This window comes from Pan paniscus, chromosome 18 (assembly GCF_029289425.2).
Source record: "Pan paniscus chromosome 18, NHGRI_mPanPan1-v2.0_pri, whole genome shotgun sequence".
NCBI lineage: Eukaryota > Metazoa > Chordata > Mammalia > Primates > Hominidae > Pan > Pan paniscus.
Genome location: NC_073267.2, coordinates 21,143,106 through 21,159,611, shown reverse-complemented (window position 1 = coordinate 21,159,611; position 16,506 = coordinate 21,143,106). Strand labels below are relative to the sequence as shown.

At 51.8% G+C, this 16,506-nt stretch overlaps 1 protein-coding gene across 2 annotated transcripts in view; it reads left to right on the top strand.

Annotated features, from left to right (window-relative positions):
* Nucleotides 1–8,873: 8,873 nt before the first annotated feature.
* GPRC5B (G protein-coupled receptor class C group 5 member B) overlaps nucleotides 8,874–16,506 on the top strand; it is a 27,155-nt gene continuing 19,522 nt past the window's right edge. The window contains exon 1 of one of the 2 annotated variants that reach the window (XM_003830556.7): nucleotides 8,874–9,805. In XM_003830556.7, the coding sequence (XP_003830604.1) occupies nucleotides 9,414–9,805 (392 nt within the window). In that variant the 5' untranslated portion in view covers nucleotides 8,874–9,413. Of the gene's footprint in view, nucleotides 9,806–10,083; nucleotides 10,282–16,506 lie in introns of those variants that run through there. The other variant, XM_003830555.5, reaches the window with a different exon arrangement.

Below are 16,506 nucleotides of genomic sequence, written 5' to 3'. Positions count from 1 at the left end.
CTCAGCCTGCCCTGTCTGGTACAATCTTTCACAGTTGGCTGGGCCAAGCCCTCAGTAAGAAATGTGAAAACAGAGAGAGAGAGGAGGAGGAGGAGGAGGAAGAGGACTCTCCCCTTCCCAGCAGTGGGACAGAACAGAGACAAGGTCCAACTGGCAGGAGGACATCTAGAGGAGGCTCTTCTGCACACGAAGCCCAGGCCCATGGCCTCTGTCAGGGGACTTGAGCAACTCCCTGTGCCTCAATTTGCACTTCTGTAAAATGGGGATATAGTACACATCATAGGATTGTCATGAGAATCAGAAAGTTTATTTGTATGCGTGTGTGTGTATACAAAGTGTTTAGAACAGTGCCTGGGCCGGGCATGGTGGCTCATGTCTGTAATCTCAACACTTCGGGAGGCCGAGGTGGGAAGATCACAAGGTCAGGAGTTCAAGACCAGCCTGGCCAATATGGTGACACCACATCTCTACTAAAAACATAAAAATTAGCCAAGCATAGTGGCATGCACCTGTAGTCCCAGCTACTCGGGAGGCTGAGGCAGAAGAATCACTTGAACTTGGGAGGCAGAGGTTGCAGTGAGCTGAGATTGTGCCACTGCACTCCAGCCTGGGTGACAACGCAAGACTCCATCTCAAAAAAAAACAAAAAAAGAACACTGCCTGGCAAACTGTAAATGCTATATAACTGTTGGTTACTCTTTTGTACTCTTTTGGAGAGATGGTTCTAAATAATTGTTCCTTGAGTGGTGGTTTTCAATCTTCATGGTCTTGGGACACTTTCACACTCTTCAAACTGATAAATTGGTGGAAGACCCCCAAAGAGCTTCTGTTTAGGTATATGCCAATACTTTATATCCTGCCTCAGACAGAGTCAGTGCCCAGTAGAGATTAAGAGCTATTGTTCTTATTTAAAAGGACTTGGAGGCCAGGCACGGTGACTCATGCCTGTAATCCCAGCACTTTAGGAGGCCAAGGCCAGTGGATTGCTTGAGGTCAGAAGTTCAAGACCAACCTGGCCAACATGGTGAAACTCCGTCTGTACTAAAAATACAAAAAATTAGCCAGGTGTGGTGGTGCACACCTGTAATCCCAACTACTCAGGAGGCTGAGGCACAAGAATCGCTTGAACCTGAGAGGAGGTGGAGTTTGCAGTGAGCTGAGATCACGCCACTGCCCTCCAGCCTGGGTGACACAGTGAGAGTCCATCTCAAAAAACTAAATAAATAAATAAAATTAAAGGACTTGGAGGAGGTAATATTGGTAGGTAAGTACCGAGTAAATACCTACCAATATTCACCCTATTTCAAATTAAAGCCAAGGAAATTTAAAAATATTCGTACAATAAACCTATTACATGTTAACATAAAAGCTTTTTTATGAAGAATAACTGTATTTTCTAAAGGAAAAAGCCACTAGTGTCAGGCCTCTGAGCCCAAGCTAATCCACTGTACCCCTGTGACCTGCACCTATATGTCCAGATGGCCTGAAGCAAGTAAAGAATCACAAAAGAAGTCAAAATGGCCGGTTCCTGCCTTAACTGATGACATTCTACCATTGTGATTTGTTCCTGCCCCACCTTAACTGAGCGATTAACCTTGTGAAATTCCTTCTCCTGGCTCAGCTCCCCCACTGAGCACCTTGTGACCCCCACCCCTGCCTGCCAAAGAACAACCCCCTTTGACTAATTTTCCTTTACCTACCCAAACCCTATAAAATGGCCCCACCCCTATCTCCCTTCACTGACTCTTTTCGGACTCAGCCCGCCTACACTCAGGTGATTAAAAAGTTTTACTGCTCACACAAAGCCTGTTTGGTGGTCTCTTCACATGGACGTGCGTGAAAATTAGTGAGAAGCACAGCAATAGTTTACATTTTTGAGAACCTCCGAAATGTCTGACTTAATAGAGGACAGCGGGACTGTCACGCCTGCTCCCGCCATCGGTCTGTTGCAACATCACATCTCCAAAAGCCACTGGGAAACTCCACTGTACACTCGTGAGAGAATGACGGTAAAAGCGGAAAATAAGGTCTTAGTGCTATTATGGAAACAGTTTTGATCCTGCAGACCCCCAGAGAGGTTCTCTGGACAACACTTCAAGAACCACTTGGTACATTGAGGAAAGAGAGTAGAAAGAAACAGGCATATTTTCATGTTTTCACCGCATTCGTACTCACCAAAGAATAACGAGTAACTGGAGATCAGGTTTGCTTTCTTGATCCAAATCTCCTTCAAGCCCTTTTAAATTAAAACCACAACACCTGACCCCTCCCGGGCACTGGCTGAGTCCAATTGGTTGCGGCTCACTCGGCTCTAACAGGTGGAGACTATTAAGAGCCCTTCATCTCACAGATGCAGAAACCAAGATGCAGAAAAACTAAGTGATTTCTCTAAGATGACATGGCCACCCGGAGATTCTATCCTCAGTGTTTCTGACATCTCCTCCCACCCTGTTTAGCAATGGTCTGAGCCTGCTTCAGCCTCCAGACCCAGTGATTCTCACTTAATTGAATTGGTCCAGGAGAGGACCCAGGCACCTAATTTTTTTTTTTTTTTTTTTTTTGACTCAGGTGATTCTCATGAGCAGCCAGGACTGAGAAGAACTGGGCCAAGGTCTTGCCACTGAGAGTGAGGTCCTGGGTCTGACAGCCCAGCTGGGAGCTTTTGGGGGTACGAATCCTCTCCCACCCTCTGAACCAGAGTGTTCATGTGGACAAGAGCCTGGTGATTTGGAAGTACATCACAGTGTCATAAGGAAAAACTAAGAGAAAGTGAAGCTGATCAGAGGATTCCTGCCCGGGGGTAAAACAGCAGGACGGGGCAGTGGTTACAGCCTGGGCTCTGGGGCTGGCACATCCAGTCTCTGCCTCCACCCTTTCTCTTAAAGTGGATCCCACATCACTCTAAGCTTCATAACCGAGTAAAGATAAATTGTCCAACATTTCTTAAACCTCCACCAGGAAGTTCATAGACGCCTATAAATAAATAACCTAGAATTGCAACCATTCAAATCATTCTTTGTTTTACATAGGGGTAGAGGCTTGAGTTTGTCTTTGGGGGGGACAGTTCCTTTGTTTTGGGGACACAGCAAGGGACCTTCTAGTAGTGAAATGACAAAGCAGAAACCTTTTGTTGTTGTTGTTGTTTTAGACCGAGTCTCACTCTGTGGCCCAGGCTGGAGCGCAGTGGCGTGATCTCGGCTCACTGCAACCTCTGCCTCTCAGGTTCAAGCGATTCTCCTGCCTCAGCCTCCATTGTAGCTGGGATTACAGGCATGTGACACCATGCCCAGCTAATTTTTTTGTATTTGTAGTAGACACAGGGTTTCACCATGTTGGCCAGGCTGGTCTCGAACTCCTGACCTCAGGCTATCTGCCCACCTCGGCCTCCCAAAGGGTAAAGCAGAAACCTTCTATGAAGATAGAGAGCTGCTTCTGTGACAGATTTGTGTCAGGAGAAAAGGAGGGGAGGGGAGAAGGGAAAGGGGCCACACACTTTCTATCTGGCCCTGGGATTGGGTTTGATCCCCCTGAGATAGTGGTGACTCAGAAGCTCAGAAGCTACCCTTACAGGTGGCTGGGTAGGGCAGTGGACATGTGTGCCACCAGCTCAAGCCCCTGCTCCTTCAACTCTCAGGAAGGTCACTTGGGGCAGACACTGAGGGTTCCTGCCTCAAGCACCTTTCCCTCACCCTCCTTCTTTACTGAGTCTCTTGGTGCCAAGAGCTCACTTCTCAGCCTCCTTTGTACTAGGGGAAGCGAGGTGATTCAGTTCTGACCAAGGAAATATAAGGGTAATTCTGCAGCTGGGGTGAGAAGTAGGGCAGTTCTAGGAATGATTTTCTTTCTGATTAACAGGGAGGCTCACAAGAAGAGCTCTCTTCCCTGGACAGCTTCTTTCCCATACTGGAGATTGTCAAGTGAAGATGTGATGTGTGGTGCCATGGCAGCTATCTTGTGACCATGAGGTCCCAAGCAGAGGACAGCTGATCAGAAGACTACTAGAAAGACACTGGGCCCCTGTTTACATTGTTGAGCAATGGACCAACTGTGAGATCACTCACATCCCAACTTATTGTTGTGTGATAACAAACATCCCTATTGTGTAGGCCATAACGATTGTCCTGCTGCTTAAATGTTTCCTGACAGCTTTGGGGGCTTTGGGAGAGTGTCCCCATGGCGGCCTTGCAGGGGACCAATGGGGCCATGATGAGGCTACTCCAAGCAATCTTGTGTACTCACAGACAAGAACCTGTAGGAAGAGAGGGTGGCAGTCACATTTTGACTGCAACTGACACACTGGTTTGTGGATGTCTATGGGGACACCCCATTGGGGACTTCCAGAAACGACTGAAGAGCACTTTGCCACTGTGAATGAATTTTCTTTTCTTTTTTCTTTTCTTTTCTTTCTTTCTTTTTTTTTTTTTTTTGACAAGGTCTTGCTCTGTCACTCAGGCTGGAATGCAGTGGTGTGATCACAGCTCACTGCAGCCTCAACCTCCTAGACTCAAACAACCCTCCCACCTCAGCCTCCAGAGTAGCTGGGACTACAGGCACATGCTACCACACCTGGTTACAAATTTTTTGTAGAGATGGGAGTTTTGCTCTGTTGCCCAGGCTGGTCTTGAACTCCATGGCTTAAGTGATCCTCCCACCTCAGCCTCTAAAAGTGCTGGGATTGCAGGTGTGAGCCGCTGTACCCAGCCTGAATTTTCTAACACATAATGGGCAGTTACAGTTACAGACTGAGGGCATTAAAAGCAGCAATCCGTTGGTGATGCCTGTCATGGGCACAAAATAGTGGAATGGTGCCAATGGTGTGTTCCACATTTGTTTAGTCAGTGCTCCTGGCTGCTCACCCCAAAGATGCTTCCAGAAATGCCAACAGCCTGAAGTGTCCCCCATTGCTGCTCTAAGGAGAACATCAAGTGCTGGAGTCTCAGGGGAGCCTGGGAACCTTCTCAGCCTAGCCAAGCAAAGTATGTAGGTAGGAAGTTGATATGGTTTGAATATTTGTCCACGTTAAATTTCATGTTGAAATGTGATTCCCGGTGTTGGAGGTGTCTGGGTCATGTGGATGGATCCCTCATGAGTGGCTCACAGTAGTGAGCGGGTTCTCTCTCTGTTAGTTCACACAAGAGCTGGCTGATTAGAGGAGCCCAGCATCTCTCTGGCTCTCTCTCTCTCACCATGTGACACACCAGCTCCCCATTCGCCTTCTGCCATGAGCAAAAGCTTCCCGAGGCCTCCCAGAGGCCGAGCAGATGCTGGGGTCAAACGTGTACAGCCTGCAGAACTGTGAGCTAATACATCTCTTTTCTTTATAAATTACCCAGTCCCAGCCACATGTGGTGGCTCACGCCTGTAATCCCAGCACTTTGGGAGGCCGAGGCGGGTGGATCACCTGAGGTCAGGAGTTCGAGACTAGCCTGGCCAACATGGTGAAACCCCATGTCTACTAAAAATACGAAAACTTAGCTGGGCATGGTGGCGTATGCAATAGCTTGTAGTCCCAGCTATTTGGGAGGCTGAAGCAGGACAATCGCTTGGGGAACCCAGGAGATGGAGGTTGCAGTGAGCCGAGATCATGCCATTGCACTCCAGCCTGGGAGACAGAGCAAGACTCCATCTCAAAAACAAACAAACAAACAAACAAAAAACTACCCAGCCTCAGGTATTCCTTCATAGCAATACAAAATGGACTAAGACAGAGGTCCTTCCATAGTGCCCTGTCCTAACCCCCCTCACACTCTACCGAGAAGGTCAACCTCCTCCATTGACATGGAGCATCCTGAGTGCAAGATCACACCATATCCATCTAGGGACCACCAACGGGATCAGGCACAGAGCCTGGCACTGAGGAGACCCTGCTGAGGTCCCATGGTCAGGCACTGGGATCACAGTGGGAAGTGAGAAGACCATGGGTAACTGGGTTTGAGTCCCGCCTCTGACACATACAGCTGTGAGACAAAGGGAAAGTCCCTCAACCTTCCCAAGCCTCATTTTACCACATGCGACACAGACACCAACCTCAGAAGGTTCTGTTGTTCAGGCAAGATGATTCATGGAAATCGACTTTGACAACTCCAAAGCCCTGAGTGCCACATTCCTTTAGGAGATGTTCTGCTTATTCGCAGAGACAAGAGGATGATCATGAAAGGTCTGGACACAGAATAGACATACTTGAAAGGGGAAAGCAAAGCTGGAATTCAATTATTCTTTTTTTTATTTTCTTTAAAAAAAATTTTTTTTTTTGAGATGGAGTCTTGCACTGTTGCCCAGGTTGGAGTGTAGTGGCATGATCACAGCTCAATGCAGCCTCGACCTCCCGGGCTTAAGCGATTCTCCTGCCTCAGCCTCCTGAGTAGCTAGGACTACAGGTGCACGCCACTATGCCTGGCTAATTTTTAATGTTTTGTAGAGACAGGTCTCCCTATGCTTCTCAGGCTGGTCTCAAACTCCCTGGCCTCAAGCAATCCTGCTAACTTGACCTCCCAAAGTTAATTATTCTTTTAGCAAACAAATATTCGATGAGCCATGCCCTGTGCCACGCACTGGATGCCAGGATAAACAATAGACATAGTTCTTGTCCTCATCAAGCTTAAAGATATGCTATGCATACAGTAGCCACATGTGGTTATTGATTATTTATTTACTTATTTATTTATTTTAAGAGACAGAGTCTCACTCTGTCACCCAGGCTGGAGAGCATGGGTGCAATTATAGCTCACTGCAGACTCAAACTCCTGGCCTCAAGAAATCCTCCCACCTCAGTTTCCCAAAGTGCTGGATTATAGACATGAGTCATCGTGCATGTCCAGCCTAAATTTAAATCAATTAAAAATAAATAAAACTGAGGCCGGGCTCGGTGGCTCACGCCTGTAATCCCAGCACTTGGGGAGGCCTGGGCAGGTGGGTCACCTGAGGTCGGGAATTCGAGACCAGACTGACCAACATGGTGAAACCCCATCTCTACTAAAAATACAAAAATTAGCCAGGCATGGTGGTGGACGCCTGTAATCCCAGCTACTCGGGAGGCTGAGGCAGGAGAATCACTTGAACCCAGGAGGTGGAGATTGCAGTGAGCCGAGATAGCATCATTGTACTCCAGACTGGGTGACAGTGACTCCATCTAAAAAAAAACAAACAAACAAAAACTGAAAGTTCAATCCTGTAGTCATACGAGTCACATATAAAGTGCCTAGTGGGCACATGTTTAGCGGCTGCCATTATCAGACAGTGTAGATTGGACAGCACAGCACTGAGATACAGTTTTGTAGGGGAGACAGACACCAAGCAGAGAGCCATGCAAATATCTAATTACACACTGATATGGTTTGGCTGTGTCCCCACCCAAATCTCATCTTGAATTGTAGCTCCCATAATCCCTACATGTCATGGGAGGGACCTGGAGGGAGGTAATTGAATCATGGGGGTGGGTTTTTCCCATGCTGTTCTCATGACAGTGAATAAGTCTCACAAGATCTGATGGTTTAATAAAGGGCAGTTCCCCTGCACATGCACTCTTGCCTGCCACCGTATAAGATGTGACTTTGCTCCTCTTTTGCCTTCTACCATGATTGTGAGGCCTACCCAGCCATGTGGAGCTTTGAGTCCATTAAATCTCTTTTTCTTTATAAATTACCCAGTCTTGGGTATTTCTTCATAGCAGTATGAAATGGACTAATACACATACCATGACATTTGTCAGTGGGAAGCCATGGGCAGTGCACTGACCATTTCTCAGGTGAGGAATAGAGAAGCCACTGGTTTTCATTAGACAAAGTGAACTGGGCACTTGAGAGCCTGACATGGCTCCCTGGACCTCCTGGAGCCATTCTCTCCAAGGCTGGAGACCCAGTGAACTCTCCTGGGAGGTGAGGTTCCTCTGTGACAATGTCTGACCTGACAGCAAATGACACCAGTCTAACCATTGGTGGATAATATGGCCTGCAGAGCCAGATGGCCTGGATTGGATTTTGTCTTTGCCAACCGTCTAACCCCGGAGCAGTACTTAACCCCTCTTGGCCTCAGTGTCTCCATCTGTAAAACAGGGAGAATAACAGTCTCTGGCCTAAAGGGTAACTGGGAGGATTAAATGAATTAAAGAATTTAAAACACTTAGAATAGCTCCTGGCACACAGAAAGCACTACGTACTCAGCTATTATTGTTATTATTATCATCCATGGGTGTTTGAACTTTTTGGAGGGAAGGAATGCACCTGCCACTCAATGTCCTCCTTCATTTTCACTCTGAGCTTCCTGTGGTATCATCACCCAAAGTGAAACTGACCATCACAGTCAGGGTCCTCTGTAAAACAAGTGGGAAAGGGAATATAACCGTAACTGCAATGTTAATCAGCTCATATTAAGGATTTTCCACATGCCAGACCCTGCGTGAAGCACTTTATATGTTAGCACGTGTTAGACCTTCACAACAACCCCAATAGGCATGTGCGATGAAAAAGATCTCCATTTTGTAGACGTTGAGGACGTGTGGCTCACGAAAGTGAACTTGCCCACGTTGACAAAAGGATCTCGGCGTCAGTTCCAAGAGCTGCCACCAGGTGACAGTGCCCATCCACTTTCCAATTGCGCAGTCTGGCGGGAACACACTTTGGGTCGTCCCGCAAATATTTAATGAGCGCCTACTGTGCCTGGAACTGTTCTGGGCTCTGAGGATCCATGAAAATAAACCAGGGGTGGGGCGAAAAACTGCCATTATGGTTCTTCCTTTCCATTTTCCCTTGAATATAATAAAAGGTATCCCAGAGATGCGTGCCCAAGGGGGATGTGGCCTAACCGGACCGGAACTGGGAGGCTGGCGGGGAGGGATGGGAGTATCTGGAAGGGCCACGGTCCCCAAAGATCAGGGGCTGCCACTATTCCCAGAAGGAAGTGTTCCGCATCTCCCCTTCCTGCAGCCCCCGGGAGAGGGGAGCAGGGGTCCGTCCTATCCCTTTTGGTCTTATGTGGCTGGGATGGTTGCGGCGACGGGGGGAGAGATTGGGGGGCGCACCGCGGAGGGAGAAAGGAAATCTCACCCTGAGAATCTGGAGTGCAGGGAAGGGATGCTTCTCAAAGGTCTGTTTCTGGCTTTGGCGGGGGGCCACCTGAGACTGCCAGGGTTTGATGGTCTGAAGGTCACCCAGGGAACCAGCCCTATATGGGGTGCCGGAGCGCAGCTCCCAGGCCTGGTCGAAGCAATGCCGACCTCGGAGAGGCCTGAGGACTAGGACGGGGTGAGGGGGACTCAGAGACGGCTGCCCCGGACCCCTCCTTCAAGCAGGTCCCACGGCCGCCCAGCGGACACGCGTCCGGGCTGTGCCCTGACCGTCTGCGGAGCGCACGGCCAGTGGCCCGGGCCGCGGAGTGTGTGAGCCCTGAAGGGCAGTGGACGTGTGCGTACGTGGGTGATGTGTGCGGTAGGGGTGGTGGCGATCCTGCGTAGGGACCCACGTGAGGGGTGCACCGACTGGACGTGTGTGTTTCGAGGGGCCAAGGAAGCGGGTGTTGGTCCCAGTGTGCGCAAACGGACAACGACATCTGGGAGGTGGGCAGTGAGGAGAGAGAAGAGTGTGTCCAGGAGGAACCTGCCTGGAGGAGGCCTAGCGGTGTGTGTGCGCCTAGGTGTATACCGGGGCGTTGGTGACTTCGAGAGGCACCGGGCGGGATCGATCCTCTCTGCGTCCTGGACCTGGTGCTGGTGTGTTTCGGGGAAGTTACTGCTTATGAACTCACCTTGGAGCGTGGCCTGGGGGCAGGAAGGCTTCTGCGCTGGGACCCCTGGGTCGCGATACCTCCCTCGGTAAGTGTATTGGCTAGGGGGGTGTTCCCGCAAATGGATCTACCCTGGGGAGTTGCCCGGCTCGTCTGGACTGCTTACGGGCGCACTGACGTTGTGGGGGGAATGTCCCCGAATTGGGGGCACGAGGTCGGGGGAATCGTCTCTGAGATCCGGGCTAGAAGCTACGAGCTTGGGCTCCGGGGGAGCATGCAGACGGCGCCTAGCCCCGCGCGGAACCGCCGGCGGGACCGGGGGTGGGGCTCGGAGGCCCGGGGGCGGGGCCGGCCGGGGGCGGGGGCGGGGGCGGGGCCGCGGTCGCTGCAGCAGCGCGGGCCGGGCCAGGGGGCGCCTCGCGCGGCAGCGACTCTGGCAGGCGCTGCAGTGAAGCTGGACCCGCAGGCGGGCGTGCGTGGAGCGGGGGCCGCGGCCGCGCTGCAGAGATGTGACTCGGGCCGAAGGCCAGCTGGAGCGTCGGCGCTGCGGGGCCGCGGGGGTCGGTAAGTGCGAGCTGCGCCGATGCAGTGGAGGACGCTGTGGGGACCCCGGAAACTTTTCCCGCCGTGGATTTGGGAGAATTGGGGGGTCTGCTTCTTGTGTTTTTCTAAGCGCCCCCTCAACCCAAGCCAGGGAGTTTATTGCTGGGGGAGTTGTGGGATCTGGGCGAGGGGAACCACGGTGCGACGAGAGCAGAGCCGTAGAGGGGTGGGCGGGGGAGGGGACGGTCTGGGGACCTTTACGGGGGGAGGGAGACTGTGCCCGGACCAGGTAGAGATCCAAGTCTCCCAGGAGAGTGTGGGGGCGACCACAGGTGAAGGGCAGCTGGGAGGGTAAAGGAGCCCAGCCGTGTCCTAGTGACTCGTCGTGTGTGAGGAGCTGCGGGCTGGTCCTGGGGCCGCGTTGGGGGCTGACTGTGGACAGGGCAGACGCAGCCGGGGGCACAAGGGCTGGACTTTGGGGGTGAACAGCCGCACCTGTCGCGGGGGCTGGGGGTCAAGCCCGCAGTCGGCTTGAGTGCGCATTACTCAGCAAGGGGAGGGGGGGACACGGCGGTGGGAGATGGCAGAGCTGAGACCTGGGCTGGGGACGAATGACGGGGAGGGGTGGGGAGGAGGGGGCGGCTGCATACAATGGCCGGGGGGGGGGAGTGGCGTTTCCCTTCCAGACAGGGGGCACTTGGACCTCTGGAAGAGGCGGCTAGGCTGGAGATAAGGACTAGACCTGTTCTCGGTCCCCTCTCCTTGGGGGACACAGGCTTCCAGCCCCACAAGGACCCCACACATCCCGGGGTCCCTAGCGCTTAGGCCGAAAAGGGAGCGCGCGGGAGGAGCCCGCACCCGCCTTGGCCCCGGGCAGCCGGTTGAACAGCCTGGGAAGGGGCCAAATGACCTTGCCCCAGAAATCTCCCCCGTGCAGCGGGTTCACTCCTCCGTCCTTGCTCTGTCACACCCAGGCCTAGCCAGTCCTCCCTTTCCGTCCCCCGTTCGCTAAGGGGGCGGCTCCTTGGAGCGCGGACAAAGGCCCCTGGAGTGTGGCGGGCAGCGGCGTCCCCGCCTGGGGCCCCAGCCCACGCGCCACATTGGCCGCCCAACTGCACCAGGCCGGGGGGCACCTGAACAGAGCCCAGAAAGCCCTGGGGGACCCCGCAAAGACAAGAGAAGTGGGGGAGGGATCTGGCACAAAAACCCCGGCACTTCAGCCAAGGAACCTTCTTAATTCAGAAGTTTCTTCGGTGGGGACTCGGGCTTGCGGAGGATCCAGGCTTTGAGTTAAACTGCATGCAAATGACATGTAAATAGAATGCAAATTGGCATCTGTCGTTTGCAAGCCCTCCCGGCCAGTTTGGTATCTAAGACTGTGGAGTGAACAGTTTGCTATCTGCTCCCTGCTCTAAGCCTGGAAAGGGGTCAGCTGAGTTGGGAAGGGAAGGAGATTCCAGGAGGAAGGAGCCGCCATTTGGGGCACAGGCAGCAAGACAGGCAGTTTTGTTAGAAAGATAAACTCAGAATCTTTACTGGATTAATATGTTATTTCAAGAAACGTGCCAGGGACAGAACTGGGTGCCTTGTATAAAACGGACAAAACCCCTGCTCTCCCGGGGCTGGGGAAGTGAGTGGACAAACATTAAACAAACCCATAGCAAATGGCTATGAAATCCGATTGGGGTGAGGACGGCCAGGAAAATAAGATGGGGTGATGTAAAAGAAGGTGACAGGGGTGTATGTACCTGAGATGACTGTTCCGGGAGTGACATTTGAGTGGAGCCCAGCTAGAAGAGGGGCCCCCCGCTGGGAGGTCTTGGAGGAAGACTGAACCAGGAGGAAGGCACTGTGCCTGCAAAAGCTTGGAGGTGGGAATGAGCTTAGAGGAACTGAACAAAGGCCATTGTGGCTGGAGCTGTAGGCAGATTTGGGGGTGGGGATAGGGGAATGGTGGGGACCAGCCAGATCATGATCTTTTGGGTCATGGAAAGGAGTTTAGGGTTTATTCTGTTTGGACCAGTGAACCCTTGGAGGGTTTTGAGTGGGAGGCCATGGGATCTGATTTGTAGAAGCTCCCCTGACGTTGACAAGGAAATGGAAAATAGCCCCCCTTTCCATTCTGCCCATGGGGATAGAGAGACGCTGGGAGCCTCCAAGGGGCTCTGTCCAGCCTTGGGGGACCGCTTTGAGCCTAGCCAGCCACTGCAAGCCAACTGGAGGAGCAGCTCAGGTTTTAAAATCCACTCCCTACTTTCATACAGTTTTAATCCACCCTAATGGAGCCACCCGGAGCCCACGGCCCCATAAGCACTTTCTCGCAGAGCTTCCTGGGGGTTCCGCTTAGTCACATTTTCTTCTCGGAATTACAGCCTGAGAGGAACCAACCACTGTGGATCGGGCAGCCAAGGATGCAATTTGCATTTCAATGATTGCTTTTATTTACAGGACTGGAGCTGCTTTGCATATTCATGGATCACAGAGCTTGTGTTCTTGCAACCCTGTTTACTAACCTATGAGGATTTTTTAATTTGAGAGCCCTCAAATGGGCCAGTGGTCTAGTCAGCATTGGGAAATGAAGATGATGAGATCCTGTAACTTGGAAAAGATATCAGAGGGTGAGAATTGGGGGTCTGGGAAAGAGCGGGTCTGAAGTCAGGAAACCTTGTAACAGTTTAATCCTGCAGAGCAGGAAATGGACCAGAGGCTCCAGCAGGAGTGAGTTGGGACAGACTGTGATGCTGGGGTGCATGGGGATACTGGCTCTGCAGCCCCATCCTGAGCCTCTGCCACACGTGAGGGATTCAGAACAGGGATGCAGCAGAAAGGCCTTGAGGTCAGGAGCTGGGAGAAATGGGGGCTAGTCCCAGGCCAGCCTGTAAATTCCAGTGAACCCCTGGCCAATTTTCCTGACGTCTCTGTCTTCATTTTCGCAACAGGAAAATGGGAATCATGATTGTCTTTCTTTTTTGAGACAGTTTAACTCTGTCGCCCAGGCTGGAGTGCAGTGGCGCAATCTCGGCTCACTGCTAACTCTGCCACCCGGTTTCAAGAGATTCTCCTGCCTCAGCCTCCCAAGTATCTGGGATTACAGGTGTGCACCACCACGCCCGGCTTATTTTTGTATTTGTAATAGAGACAGGGTTTCACCATGTTGGCCAGGCTGGTTTCAAACTCCTGTCCTCAAGTGATCCGCCCACCCCAGCCTCCTAAAGTGCTGGGATTACAGGCATGAGCCACCGCGCCTGGCCATGATTGACTTTTTAACAAGCAATTCACTAAAAAGCTGTTGCTTCCTCTGTGTCGGGCACCAAACCTGACTTTTCTTTTCTTGTTTTATTTATTTATAATAGAGACAGTCTTGCTACGTTGCCCAGGCTGGTCTTGAACTCCCTTCCTCAAGCAATCTCCTGCCTCCCATAGTGCTGGGATTACAGGCATGAGCCATCACGCCTGGCCCAGACTATTTTTCACGTACTTCTCACACCAGCCTTGCAAGGCAGCGCTATCATTATCCCCATTTTACAGATGAAGAGACCGAGGTTCAGAGAGGTTAAGTAATGCCCAGTGTCATATAGCTCTGACTCCCCTCTTCTGGCCTGCCTCCCACTGAGGCCTTTCAGCCTGATGGGAGAGTGAACTGTGTACCCGTATTCATGTGGTTACTGGGCACTGAACTATTAAATATGCGCAGGGCTCGGAAATCCACTCCCAACCCACCTGCTCATTTTGTTTTTCCCTTCTGTGTTCCAGTGCCTACCGCTATCTTTAGAGAAGGTAGGTTAAGATGCCACTGCCCTGCTAGACACTCGGAGGGGACATGGCTGGGGTCGAGGGGACATGGCTGGGGTCGAGGGGACACAGGGTGGAGCCGTGCTGGTAGCAGCTGGGGCAAGGCCAGTAAGAATGTTCTAGAACGGTTTTGTACATTTCATGTCTCCTTTCCCGTGAGTGAAAGGGAAGATGAGGATGCTGGTTCCCAAGAGAATGGCTGGTGTCTGCTCTCCGGGTGTCCTGGGTCTGACTCCGCAAGAGAGATGCCTGGTTTCAGGGCACCCCAAGGTCCTCTGGCCTAGGTTCTACCTCCACAGCGAGGCTCTCACTTAGAGCACCTGCTGCAGGTTGCAGAAGAGTGTGGGAGTCCCCAGGGCCAACCACCCCAAGAGGGTCTCCCCTTCACACCACCTCAGGGACCTCTTTCGTTGATGTTTGATGGGGGAGGCTAGAAGCCAGCAGTGGACAAAAACCTAAACCAGTAATCTCATTACAACACATTCTTTTCTTATTTTATTTTATTTATAACAGAGACAAGAGTCTTGCTATGTTGCCCAGGCTGGTCTTGAACTCCTGGCCTCAAGCGGTCTCCCACCTCAGCCTTCCAGAGTGCTGGGATTACAGGCATGAGCTTGGAAACCAGCGGTGGACAAATACCTAGGCGAGCCACCTCGTTACAACACCATCTCCATGGCAACCACCCCTTCTAGAAAAATCAGTTTCAGAAGAGCTCACCACCTCAGACAAGGGAGCCTTTGCCAATCTTTTTTATTTTATTTTATTATTATTTATTTTATTTTATTATTATTATATTTTGAGCAGGGTCTTTATGCTGTCACCTAGGCTGGAGTGAAGTGGCTCAATCACGGCTCACTGCAGCTCAAACTCTTGGGCTCAAGCGATCCTCCCACCTTAGCCTCCTGAGTAGCTAGGATTACAGGCACACACCACCACACCTGGCTAATTTTTGTATTTTTATAGAGACAGGGTTTCACTATGTTGCCCAGGCTGGTCTCCAACTCCTGGGCTCAAGCGATTTGCCTGCCTTGCGCCTCCCAAAGTGCTGGGATTACAGGTGTGAGCTACTGCGCTTGGCCTTTTTTATGTATTTAATAGACACCTTATATAAAGTGCTTACCCCGTTAACTACCGTCCTAAACCCTAATTATTTTAACCGTCACCGCAGCCCCATGGGGTGGACACTGTTAGCACCTTTGTTTTGCAGGTGAGGCGCCTTATGGCAGCTGCCCAGAGTCACAAGGTGCTAGCAGGTGGTGTGGGGACATTATCGGAAACTGGGAGATCTGATTCCTAAGTTCACACCAAGGTATGGCCCTGGTGTAGCCTCCGGGCAGGCCTTGTTTTCCTTCTCACACAAGGAATCCTGCCTGCCTGTGTTCTGGCCTCTGCAGGCCCCAGCACGTGGAGAGATAGAGTGTGCTGTTCCTCCACCTGCTAGCTGCTTCTGGCCCCTCTGCAGAGTGCGTGCATGCGTGCGCGTGTGTGTGTGTGTGAGAGAGAGAGAGCATCTGAGTGAGTCACATTTCTAGGAGCCTGGCTGGCAGCAAAGGTAATTAGTATGTGAGCTGAGTCTTGTGCATTCGTTCACATTTATTCATTACTCCTTTTGAGAAGCGCACGCCTGCATCCCACGGGTTTGTTGCCATATATTCATCCCGTCCCAATCAATCCTGCCTCGAGGCTGACTCGAAACCTCTAATCTGGTATTGTTCCTTCTGGGGCTCCTGGAGAGCTGCCCAGCTCTCGGGGGTGGGAGGCACCAGGTGGCTAATTTAGCAGGATGGGGGCTTACCTGCCATGGGGCACAGTGGATCGTGGGCATTGCCTGCCTTGTCTTGGGCTGGGGTGGGGAGGTGAAGGAGCTAGGGCTCTGAGTTCCGGCTCTCGCTGCTGTACGTGTCCTTGTGTATCCAGCCTCAGTACACCCCCACATCGCCTGCAGCACTGGTGGAAGCACTGGTGGCTGGACCCACGCCCTGAGAATCTGCGTTTCTAAAGAGCTCCAGGGCGATGTTGCTGCTTTTGCCAGCCCGAGAACCAAACTTCGATGTAAACCTCTCAGACCCTCAGTTTCCGCCTCTATAAATGGGAATGAGAACACACAGCCTTTCGGGGTGGCGTGAGGTTTGGAGACCACATTTATCCATTCATTCGGCAACTGGATTGTGAGCACTGCCCAAGTGCCAGGCACTGGGGAAATGGTGCAGACGACAAGGTCCCGGGCATGAGGTAGGGGTTGGGGGAAGAGGGGAATGGTGAGGAACAGACCAAAAGAGTAATACAAATAAAATAATCTGGCCCAGTGTGGTGGCTCACGCCTGTAATCCCAGAACTTTGGGAGGCTGAGGCGGGCAGATCACTTGAGGTCAGGAGTTCAGGACCAGCCTGGCCAACATGGCAAAACCTCTGTCTCTGCTAAAATACAAAAATTAGCCAGGTGCCTGTGATCTC